The following is a 12,423-nucleotide window of genomic DNA, read 5'->3' as shown; positions in this document are numbered from 1 at the left end:
CTACACACATGAGCCAGATGCAGATTCCAAAGACCCGAAAGGAATCAGTTGGGACTGCTGCTGCCTACTTTCTCCATTTTCCAGCTCGGAAAGAACCTACATCACAATGTCCTCATGGCAAAATGGCTCTTTTCTTCTCTCCTAACCCCCCATTCCCACATACACATTTCACCTTTCTTTCCCAGTAACATCACAGAGGGCCACTTCACCTAGCAACAGCCAATCCTTTCCGTAGCAACGGTCCATCCAATGACATCATAGAGGGCCACTTCACCTAGCAACAGCCAATCCTTTCCCTAGCAACAGTCGATCCAGTGACATAGAAGGCCACTTCACCTAGCAACAGCCAATCCAGTGACATCATATACGCCCACTTTACCTATCAACAGCCAATCCTTTCCGTAGCAACGGTCAATCCAGTAACATCATAGAAGCCCACTTTACCTAGAAACAGTCAATCCTTTCTCTAGCAACAGTCAATCCAGTGACATCATAAAGGGCCACTTCACTTAGCAACAATCAATCCAGTGACATCATAGAAGCCCACTTTACCTAGAAACAGTCAATCCTTTCCCTAGCAACAGTTGATCCAGTGACATCACAGAGGGCCACTTCACCTAGCAACAGCCAATCCTTTCCTTAGCAACAGTCGATCCAGTGATATCATAGAAGGCCACTTCACCTAGCAACAGCCAATCCTTTCCCTAGCAACAGTCGATCCAGTGATATCATAGAGGGCCACTTCACCTATCAACAGCTAATCCTTTCCCTAGCAATAGTCAATCCAGTGACATCATAAAGGGTCACTTTGCCTAGCAACAGCTTTATGATACAGACAGATACACATACATACATACTTTGAGATAGATAGCCTCAAGAATCCTCTTTTCAAATTTTGGTCCAAGAGGTGCCTCAAGAAGGCTTTTGGGGAGCCCAATGGAAGCCGCTGACCTTGTAGTTCTTCCCTCTGGGCTTCATTGAGGTACTACAGCTTTCCTTAGCTGGATGGCCATCTGTCAGGATTGCTTGGATCGGGTGTTCCTGCATGAGTCATAAAAGAGTTGGAGTAGACCCCCAGGACCATCCAGTCCAACCCCTTCTGCCATGTAAGAAGACACAATCAAAACATTCCCAACAGATGACCATCCAACCTCAGATTGCAAAATTCCAGAGAAGGGGACATTTGAATCCATCGCTCCATTGTGTCATAGTCTCAACCTAATGTGATGAACACCATGGATCATGGTGTAGGACTCTGTGAAATTTAGTAATTTTTTTTTCGTGTCGGGAGCAACTTGAGTTGCTTCTGGAGTGAGAGAATTGGCCGTCTGCAAGGACGTTGCCCAGGGGACATTGCCCGGATGTTTTGATGTTTTTACCATCCTTGTGGGAGGTTTCTCTCATGTCCCCGCATGGAGCTGGAGCTGATAGAGGGAGCTCATCCACACTCTCCCCGGGTGGGATTCGAACCTGGCAGCCTTCAGGTCAGCAACCCAACCTTCAAGTCACGAGGCTTTAATCCACTACGTGATGTGATGAAGTGGCAAGTTGAACCACTGTACAAGAGTGAAGCCAGGGTTCAGGCGTTTGCAGCAGAAGGCACCAGAGAACACATCCCACCGGGCCTCTTCCGAAGGCGCTCCGTTCTACCGGAATTGAGACATGGCATCAAATCCAACCCCAAGGCGGAAGCAAATAAAGCCAACCTCCTATTTCCATCTCACATGGACTATTTCAGCGAGGGCCTCTGTAGCTAGATGTGTTGCCTACGGGCAGAAGAGAGGAGACTTCCCCCGTCTTAGTATCTTTAGAACATTCCCTCGAATACTTGTGGCATGCCCGCATTCCCAAGGGGAACACGTCGCCCGATTGGAGAGGGATTCAATAATGTGTGATTTATCTACAAACTCAACCTGCATTTTGCAGAGTTCGGGAAGGGGGGCTAGCAGCGAGGGACGCACACACTGCGCATTGAAAAAAAATAAATCTATATATAACATAGCTCCAGGAAAGCCTTCCATTTTCAACTCCCTTTGGTGAAGCATAAATGGATAAAATGCTCGCCATTTGATGGGTTTCCAGCTAATCGTACTTGACTGCAGGAAGTTCAAGGCATTAAAAAGGAAAGTAAAAAGGTTCCAAACACGGCCTCCCTGAGCGCCTATGAAGGCATGCTTTCCCCAACCATGGAGATGTCGCCGAGACTGAGATTTTTCAACATTAATGGAGATTTTGATCCATGAAGACCACAGTTGCATAGGAACAGAAAGTTGGAAATGTGTCATACTTCTAGAACATGGCCATACAGCCCGGAAAATATAAATAAAATATAGCCCCTGCTCGTTGCTGACCAAGCAAACCGAAAGATAGTTGCATCTATCAAATAGGAAATTAAAGTACCAGTTATAAAGTGGGGAGGCTAATTTAACTAATTTACGACTCCATAAAAAAATCATCCAGCCGACGTTGGAATGAGGAAGTGCCGTCACAGTGGATGATGAAGCAACTGCTCCCCCTGTGGCCAGAATCGAGCATCCCCTCAGGAGAAGGTTAAATTGCCTCTGTGTCTGTCTCTGTCTTTGTTCTATGTTTATATGGCATTGAATGTTTGCCTTATATGTATATGCAATGTGATCCACCCTGAGTCCCTTTCGGGGTGAGAAGGGCGGAATATAAATACTGTAAATAAATAAATAAATAAATTCTACATCGTAGCAGCACCCCAATTCACCTATGGCAAAGCGCTCAGGAGCCTTGGAGCAACACAACAAGATGCCTTCATTCATGACATTAGCGTACCAAGCTAAAGTGATGTCTTTAGCCTACCAATATCTCCTACCTCGTAACTCTCCTAGGTCCAGCGTCTTCCCTAGTTGCTCTAGCAAATCGGCCCGGGCTGCGTTCTTTTTGTGTTTTTTGCCGTCATAGTGTTGCTGTGCCATCATGGGGTTGTTAAACCACGCTGCGCAAAGCTGGCAGTACCTGTCGGAGTCTCTTCTCTGGTGGGCCGGAGATACCACGGGTGAGTTGTCCACATGGGGCTGCTTTAGGTTGCTCAGGTTGGTCTCTGCAAAAGGAAACATGGAACATCATCAGGCACAGACAATGGCATCCCTATTGCAACGTGGTATTAAAGGCATTGAATGTTTGCCTGTCTGTGTATGTTGTAGTCCGCTCTGAGTCCCCTCGGAGAGATAGAGCAGAATATAAATACAGTGTTATTATTATCTTTCCTGTTGGTGAGACCAAAGTGCATTAGGTTCCGCCAGAGCGTCTCCCCAAGGAGTGGGAAGTCGAACCTCCTGAAGGCGAGGCTGGAGACCAGGAAGACCTTCGTGGAAAGAGGACAGCGTGGAGTCAGTGCGGAGATCAGCCCCGTCCTGCTCAAGACGGCAGCCCCCAGCGAGGACGAATAATAATAATAATAATGATGATAATGATAATAATTTTGTTCTTGTACCCCGTCTCTATCTCCCCACAGGGACTCAGGGCGGCTTACAAATGCAAAACTCAGGGACTCAGGGCGGCTTACAAATGCAAAAGTTTGGTAAAGGTTAGGAATATATCATTTTAAGTTCAATATTATTGTTATGAATGCAGTGTTTAGGTATGCCATTGCCAAGAGACTTGCAGTTTGTATTTTTAAAAAGTACATGTATAATTAAATGTATATTTAAATGTACAATTATGCAGGTTTTAAATTTATGTTTTAATTTTTATTGTAATTTTTTATTTTGAAAGACTTTTAAATCTGATGTAAATTGTTTTTCTGATGTATATGTTTATATTGTAAGCCGCCCTGAGTTCCCTGATGGGTGAGAAGGGTGGGGTAGAAGTGATGTAATAAATAAATAAATAAATAAAAAGTTTTACAAATGCAAAACTCATGATTTTAGCATCATTTTTGTATATTGACCTTTTATAATTGTTTTATCCATGTTGATGTTTTATTGTTGGCTGATTTGTTTATTTTTCTCGCTTTGATTTTGTGCTGTTGCATCCGGGCATGGCCCCATGTAAGCCGCCCCGAGTCCCTTCGTGGAGATGGGGCGGGGTATAAGAATAGTTATTATTATTATTATTATTATTATTATTATTATTATTATTATTATTATTATTAAACAAGTATACATACATAAAACATCAAATCCCAAAAACGCACAAATGAAAATTAAAACATGCGATTAAAATCAAACCATTAATAAGACAAACATGGACTTTACATGACCTGAACGAAGATTTACTGAGGATTCTGGATGAATGGATTTTAATCTTGGACATGCTTAAAATTTTATATAATGTGATTTTATTTTGCAGTGGTATCTGTTTTATATGAATTGTTGTTTTGTAGATTGTTTTATATGAATTGTTGTTTTTATATTGTTTTTAGGCATTGAATTTTTGCCTATTTATTGTAAGCTGCTTTGAGTAAATAAATAAATAAATAAATAAATAAATAAGGATTTGGAAGCAAAATAACGGAAGAGTGTCATCTACAAAGTGGCACTGACTTGCTCCATCCAATGTCCTAACTTCAGTCCTTCATACTGAACTTCCCTGTAAAGCACTGACTTTTTCTCCTCGTTGTAATAACTCTGGTTGCTCTGGCAGATGTTTTTTTAAAAAGGAGGAGGAGACAAAGAGGAAAGGCTTATCAAACCATCTAACAGGTGTCTTGGCTTTTAAAAATATTGGATCAGGAAGCATTCTGAAACAATCACAACCTGTATCCTTCCACTCTGTCTTATAGGGATGGAGAGGAAATATTCCTAAAAAAAAGTCAAAACATCTTTCTTGAGTTGTGAGAAGAGTTCTGCTTTGAGATGTATTCCTTACAAAGTTCACACATGGTTGTCTTGAGCAGAAAATTACATTTTTCTGCACATAGGAAGTCTTCAGTAGAAACAGGTGTATGCTTTAGACTTCAGCAGGAACACTATGCTTACAGACCCCATTGAACTTTCAGACTAGACAGAGACTATAAGACTCTCAGAACAGAGAGATGCTTTAGATTATGGACTGTTCATTCTAAGAAAGAAGCCCTGTGTTACCTACACAGAGAAACTACTTCAAATCCTATCTGTAACTGGATTGATAAGCAAAATACCTGTATGCTGAACACATGAAGTAAACCAACATGTTGCTTTTAAAGAAGTCTGCTTATTTTTTCATCTTGAGAGCATGATTTAAAGGCAAATATATTTAAAGGGAGAGTAGATGTTTTGGACAACTAAAAGAACACTTCTGAAACTCTGCTATATATGTTTTGTGCACTGGCGTATCTTTGTCCCTAAAAGTTCAAAGAAATATCTAGGTAGGTAAAGGTTTCACCTGATGTTAAGTCTAGTCGTGTCTGACTCTGGGAGTTGGTGCTCATCTCCATTTCTAAGCCCAAGAACCAGCGTTGTCCGTAGACACCTCCAAGGTCATGTGGCCATGGGCATGACTGCATGGAGCGCCGATACCTGGAGTGGTACCTATTGATCTACTCACATTTGCATGTTTTTGAACTGCTAGGTTGGCAGAAGCTGAGGCTAACAGCATGTGCTCACTCTGCTCCCCAGATTCGAACCTGCGACCTTCCAGTCCGCACTTTAACACACTGCGCAACCGGAGGCTCCGGAAACGATATACTGCATTCAAACAAACTTCTTTTCGATATGAACTCAGGTCCCAGTCTGAGTACCATGAAAGTCATATCAAGAGAGCAATATTTTGGAGTGCTTCTGATTGATAACCCTTAAGGGTCCGCAAGTTCAGCAGCTCAGCGCTTTAACACGCTGTACCACCGGGGGCTCCCCATATCTAGGTAGGTACATCAGTTTAACAGTTGAGAAACCTGATTGCCTTGTATGAATGCCATTTTCCCAAAAGGTTATGACTCTTAACAGGTCATGCTTTTTATCAAGAGGTTATGGCATCATTTTTCAAAAGGTTGTGATTTCTAACACGCCTTTCCCAAAATCATAAAATCTCCAAAAGGTTATGGAGATTTCTATCCCCCCCCCCCCAAAAAAAAAGGTTTTCAAAATGCTTTTCTTGAGTTGTGAGAAGAGTTCTGGAATAATCAGAATATTCGCACTTTGAGATAGTTTCCTCCTTTCTGTTGAAGTTGTCCACATGCTTGTGGATTTCAGCGGCTTCTCTGTGTAGTCTGACATAATAGTTGTTGGAGTGGTCCAGCATTTCTGTGTTCTCAAATAATATGCTGTGTCCAGGTTGGTTCCTCAAGTGCTCTGCTCTGGCTGATTTCTCTGGTTGAGTGGAACCCTTTCCAATGCTAATTAGGGCGATTAACTGAAACATTAGCGCTGGCTTCCTTTTTTCTTTCTTTTTTTTTTAGAATTTTATTAAATTTTTATACAACATCGAAAGAGTGAGAACAACCAAGGTATAGAAAAGTAGGGAAAAGAGAGAAAGATAAAAGTCTACAATCTACAAAAATATACCCACACACACACACACACACACACACACACACAAAACAAAAAGCAAAAAAAAAATTGGCTTCCATTCCATCTTCTTGGATAATATTTTCTTATTATTCAATAATATTTTTTTCTTGCTAAGGAGAAAAAAAATAGCAAAATTGTCTCTCGTAATCTTCATTTTCTCAAATTATCCAGATAGTCCTGAAGATCGTCCCAATTCGCTCTTTATATTATCTTGCCTGTATTTTTCTTCAACAAAAAAGTCAATTTGTCCATATCCTTTATTTCTCTGATCTTCTCCACCCACTCCTCAATTGGTGGGGCTGATTCCTGTTTCCATTCTCCAGCGAAAACAATTCTAGCGAAAGTCGTAATATAGGTAAAAAGTTTATCTTCTTGTTCTGTCAATTGTAAGTCTAAATCTGTAAATCCTAATAGATAATACTCTGGTTTTCTTAAGAATGTTCTTTTAAAAATCTTTTGTGATTCTTCATGAATCTTCATCCAAAACTTTGTTGCTTCTTTGCAAGTCCACCATATGTGATAGAAGGAGCCAACTTGTTCTTTACATTTCCAGCACTTATCAGAAACTGTTTTATACATTTTGGCTAATTGTTTTGGCTAATTAGCACTGGCTTCCAACTGACAAAGTACTCTTGTCACACCCTGGACTTTACACAGATATATATTTACCTTTCTTGCCTAGCTTATCCATACCTCACAACCTCTGAGGATGCCTGCCATAGATGTAGGTGAAACATCAGGAGAGAATACTTAATAATAATAATAATAAAACTTTATTTATACCCCGCCACCATCTCCCCAACGGGGACTCGGGGCGGCTTACATGGGGCCATGCCCAGACACCATACAATATAACAAAATAAAACAACATATCATAACACAATATAACAGTGCAAAAATAATCATATACAATACAGCACAAATCAGAGAAAACAGTAAAAAACAGGGCGGGCCACATGAACACTTAATTAAAAACTCGGGAGAGAGAGACATAGGAATAGGGGGAAACAGGGAAATAAAATGGTGGAGCAGTCTAAAGGATAAAAACCAAGGGGAATGGCCAGAGCAATATATTACATTTACTCCCCAAAGGCACATCGGAAAAGCCATGTTTTTAGATCTTTCTTAAAGGCTAACAAGGTGGGGGCTTGCCTAATCTCAGTGGGCAATGAATTCCACAGTCGGGGGGCCACAGCAGAAAAAGCCCTCTCCCTCGTTCCCACAAGACGGGCCTGGGACAGAGGCAGTGGCGAAAGGAAGGCCTCCCCGGATGAACGAAGGGAACGAGCAGGTTTATGGTAGGAGATACGGTCCCTAAGGTAGGTGGGTCCCAAACCGTTTAGGGCTTTATAGATGATGGTCTGCACCTTGAATTGGGACCGGAAAGTGAACGGCAGCCAGTGGAGCTCTTTAAACAGGGGAGTAGATCGTTCCCTGTAGCTCGCCCCTGTTATTAATCTGGCTGCCGAGCGCTGGACCAATTGTAATTTCCGGGCCGTCTTCAAGGGAAGCCCCACGTAGAGCGCATTACAGTAGTCCAGTCTAGAGGTAACTAAGGCATGCACCACCGTGGTCAAGTCAGACTTCACGAGGTATGGTCGCAGTTGGCGCACAAGTTTGAGTTGTGCGAAAGCCCTCCCGGCCACCGCCGACACCTGAGCCTCAAGCGTCAACGCTGAATCCAGGAGGACCCCCAAACTGCGGACCTGTGATTTCAGGGGGAGTGCAACCCCATCCAGCACAGGTTGCCACCCAATACCCCGATCAGATGGGCGACTGACCAGGAGGGCCTCTGTCTTGTCAGGATTGATCCTCAGCTTGTTCCTCCTCATCCAGTCCGCCACAGCGGCCAGGCACTGGTTCAGAATCCGAGGGGCTTCCTTGGAGTTAGATGGAAATGAGTAGTGGATTTGCGTGTCATCTGCGTAGAGATGGCAACACCCTCCAAAACTCCGGATGACCTCTCCCAACGGTTTCATGTAGATGTTAAATAGCATGGGGGATAAAATAGACCCTTGCGGGACCCCACAGGTCAATGGCCAGGGGTCCGAGCAGGTGTCCCCCAGCTTCACCATCTGGGAACGACCCTCCAGGAAGGACCGGAGCCACTGCAGAACCGTGCCACCGAGCCCCATCCCGGCGAGCCTCCCCAGAAGGATACCATGGTCGATGGTATCGAAAGCTGCTGAGATGTCCAAGAGAACCAGCAGGGTCACACTCCCCCTGTCCAGCTCCCTGCGGAGGTCATCCACCAAGGCGACCAGAGCCGTCTCGGTACTGTACCCAGGCCTGAAGCCAGACTGCGAGCGGTCCAGAAAATCAGTGTCATCGAGAAATTCCTGGAGCTGCGTGGCAACCACCCGCTCCAGAACCTTGCCCAAAAACGGGAGGTTGGAGATTGGTCTGTAGTTGTTACAAATAGATGGGTCAAGCGAAGGCTTTTTTAGTAGTGGTTTTACTACCGCCTGCTTAAAGTAGGATGGCACCGACCCCTGAACCAAAGAAGCATTTATTATGGTCACAAACCAATCCAACAACCCATCTTTGGCCAGCTTGACCAGCCAAGAGGGACAAGGATCCAGAGCGCAGGTGGTCGCCCTCACAGACCCAAGAATCCCCTCCACGTCATCAGGAAGAACAAGCCGGAAAGAATCCCATAAGATCGAACAGACAGGTACCTCGGTTACCTCCGCTGAGACCACAATTGAGCTGGAGTCTAGCTCAAGGCGTATCTGAGCAACTTTGCCTGCAAAGTGGTGCGCGAAATCGCTGCACCCAGTTGCCAAGTCATCGGGAAGCCCCTGGACCTCAGGAGGCCGCAGGAGCTCCCCCACAACTCGGAACAACTCCGATGGCCTGTTGGCTGCAGACGCTATGCGGGCAGTCGTGAAAACTTTCCTGGCTGCTCGCAGAGCCACGGAGTACGCCTTAATAGCGGCTTTAGCCCGTGCTTGGTCGGACACGTCCCGAGATTTCCTCCAGATGCACTCTAGTCCCCTCCTCCTACGCTTCATCACAGCCAACTCCTCGGTAAACCAAGGAGTCGACGCGACTCTACGCAGTGAGAGGGGACGTTCGGGAGCGATCGTGTCCAATGCCCTTGATAGCTCACTATTATAGCGATCAACCAGGACATCGACAGGATCGCCAGTCTCCAGGACAGGAAGATCCCCAAGAGACCTCAGAAGTCCATCCGGATCCATCAGTCTCCTGGGGCGGACCATCTTAATGGGTCCACCACCCCTGCGGAGGTTAGAAGGCACGGCGATACTTAAACAGATCAGATGATGGTCAGACCATGACAATGGAAGAATGTTTTGCTCTTCCACTCTGACTGTCCCACCGTCCACAACAAAAACAAGGTCCAAGGTGTGTCCTGCCTGATGTGTGGGCCCAGATATAACTTGAGACAGCCCCATGGTTGTCAGCCCCATGGTTGTACAGCCCCATGGTTGTACTTCTGGAACACGGCCACACAGCCCGAAAGACATACAACAACCCTGGGATCCCGGCAATGAAAGTCTTCGACAACACAGTTCTGGCTTTGTTTTCAACTTGAAAAGAAGGTGTTCAATAAAGCTTTTCCACGGAACTGCCTGCATTGAGTCCTATAGCTTTCAAGAGCTGACACACGGGGACTTTGGAGCCGATACAAAAACTCAGTGTTTCATTCTCAGCCTTTCTGTCAAATCCTCCTTTGTGACCAGAGATGGTCCTCACCTCTGCAAATGAACTGTCTGTGCCGAGAAGAAGGGCTTTCCCTTTACGAAGCACGCAGGGTTCCTCTACCCCGGAGAAGGTGTTTCATGCTTCATCAGCTCCCTCTTCCCGGCCCCAGGCATCCTCCCTCTTCAGATAGGAATTCAGACCACATTTCCAACGAACAAAAAAAAGGAACCCAGTGCCAAGCGATACATATTTTCTGACAGTTTAACGAAAACAAACGGCCTCCTTTCTCCTCTTTCCCGGCTTCATGGATTATTTGTAGAAGCCGCAGAAGGCGCCTTGGGGTGTCTGGCACCTCGTAAATAAACAATTATTGTTACGCATCTGTATAAAAGCAGCAGCAGTTTTATCGTTAGGCAGCATATTGGACATGTTGGTTCGCAAGGCCTTGGGCTATAAAGCGGAAGATTTCATTCTTCTGAATGGAGTTCTCTTTGTTTATCGGTTAGCTGTTGCCCTGGAGGGGACTGGGACAGAATCGCCTGACGGAGCAAGAAAACCACTTCAGAATTAATTTTGTGTTACACGAGACAGGTTGAAAGATCCTAAAGCAGGGGTCCTCAAACTTTTTAAGTGGAGGGCCGGTTCATGGTCTCTCGCACTGTTGAGGGGCCGAATTATCATTTGAAAAAAAAAATACGAACAAATTCCTATGCACACTGCACATGTCTTATTTGTAGTGCAAAAAAAAAAAAAAACCCAACAACTATTTATTTATTTGCTACATTTATACCCCACCCTCTCTCACCCCTAAGGGGACTCAGAGCGGCTTACAAGTTGTATGTACATACAATATATAATACTAGCTGTGCCCGGCCACGTGTTGCTGTGGCAAAGTGGTGGTGGTATTGGTTAAAAATTGTTGTGTAATTTTTATTTGACTTTATTTGCATTTTTTTTATTAATTTCATTGTAAGTTATATTTTTATTTATTATATTTTATTATTTTCTTGTATTATTTTTAGTTATTTTTTGTTATTATAGTATTTTATTGTATTAATTTTTTAGTGTTTTTTATTATTTTTATTGGGTTGCTAGGAGACCAAGTTGGAGGAGCTTAGCCTTCTAACTGGCAGCAATTGGATAAAAGCAATTATTCCTCTCTCTCTAATTAGGACTTTATTTTTCTTTTCTTTTTGTTGTATCAACCTAGAGGCATGGATGATGGGTTGTGTTGTCAAATTTCGAGGTTGGGGGGCCTGCAGTTTTGTTGTTTTGTTGGTTGCCATGATGCCATCACTCTTTAATATATATAGATTATTATTATTATTATTATTATTATTATTATTATTATTATTATTATTATTAATAGGAGTCAAACTGCATCAATTCCATCAAAAATTTGACCTTTTTCCAAACCTGGCAGGTCAGAAAAATAAAAATTTGGCAAGTTTTTCAGATTTGGAAGAGGTCACTTTTTCTGGAAAAGTTTTCTTTAGGGGTGATTTGGAGAGAGCTTGTCATACAAATTTGCAAAAAAAAAAAAAAAAAGTCCACCCTGGATTACCAGCTCGTTGCCCAAATTGACTCAATAGTATTGCTCATTTTCCATATTTCCTGAATATTAGCTTGCATTTCTGAGTACAGTAGAATCTCACTTATCCAACATAAATGGGCCAGCAGAATGTTGGATAAGCGAATATGTTGGATAATAAGGAGGGATTAAGGAAAAACCTATTAAAAATCAAATTAGATTTTGATTTTACAAATTAAGCACCAAAACATCATGTTATACAACAAATTTGACAGAAAAAGTAGTTCAATAGGCAGTAATGCTATGTAGTAATTACTGTATTTACGAATTTAGCACCAAAATATCATAATGTATTGAAAACATTGACTACAAAAATGTGTTGGATAATCCAGAACGTTGGATGAGCGAGTGTTAGATAAGTGAGACTCTACTGTATTTGCATGCTGTCCCGCTCAGCTTTGTGTAACTGATTCTGGAACTGCTTATAATGGACAACTCAGCAATTGCATTTCATGGAGATAATAATAATAATAATAATAATAATAATAATAATAATAATAATAATAATAATAATAACTTTATTTTTATATCCCGCCCCATCTCCCCGAAGGGACTCAGGGCGGCTCACAACAGGGACAAGCCCGAAACAACGACACAACATATTTGACAAAAACTTAAAACGTTTCAACGATACACAAAATAAAATAATGGAGTTGAATATCATTTTGCTCTTAACTTTGCAGCCACAATGGAGTGAGAGAAAGAAGA

General features: G+C 43.0%; 1 protein-coding gene across 8 annotated transcripts in view; it reads right to left on the bottom strand.

Annotated features, from left to right (window-relative positions):
* Window positions 1–12,423, bottom strand: part of zmat4 (zinc finger matrin-type 4) — a 221,977-nt gene that overhangs the window by 72,716 nt on the left and 136,838 nt on the right. For 6 of the 8 annotated variants that reach the window (XM_062960821.1, XM_062960818.1, XM_062960817.1 and 3 more), the window contains one exon: window positions 2,827–3,067. In XM_062960821.1, the coding sequence (XP_062816891.1) occupies window positions 2,827–3,067 (241 nt within the window). The remainder of the gene's footprint in view (window positions 1–2,826; window positions 3,068–12,423) is intronic. The other 2 variants (XM_062960824.1, XM_062960822.1) reach the window with 2 other exon arrangements.

This window comes from Anolis carolinensis, unplaced genomic scaffold (assembly GCF_035594765.1).
Source record: "Anolis carolinensis isolate JA03-04 unplaced genomic scaffold, rAnoCar3.1.pri scaffold_8, whole genome shotgun sequence".
Classification (NCBI taxonomy): domain Eukaryota; kingdom Metazoa; phylum Chordata; class Lepidosauria; order Squamata; family Dactyloidae; genus Anolis; species Anolis carolinensis.
Note: the sequence above shows the minus strand (reverse complement) of the source record. Positions and strands in the feature narration are given on the sequence as shown.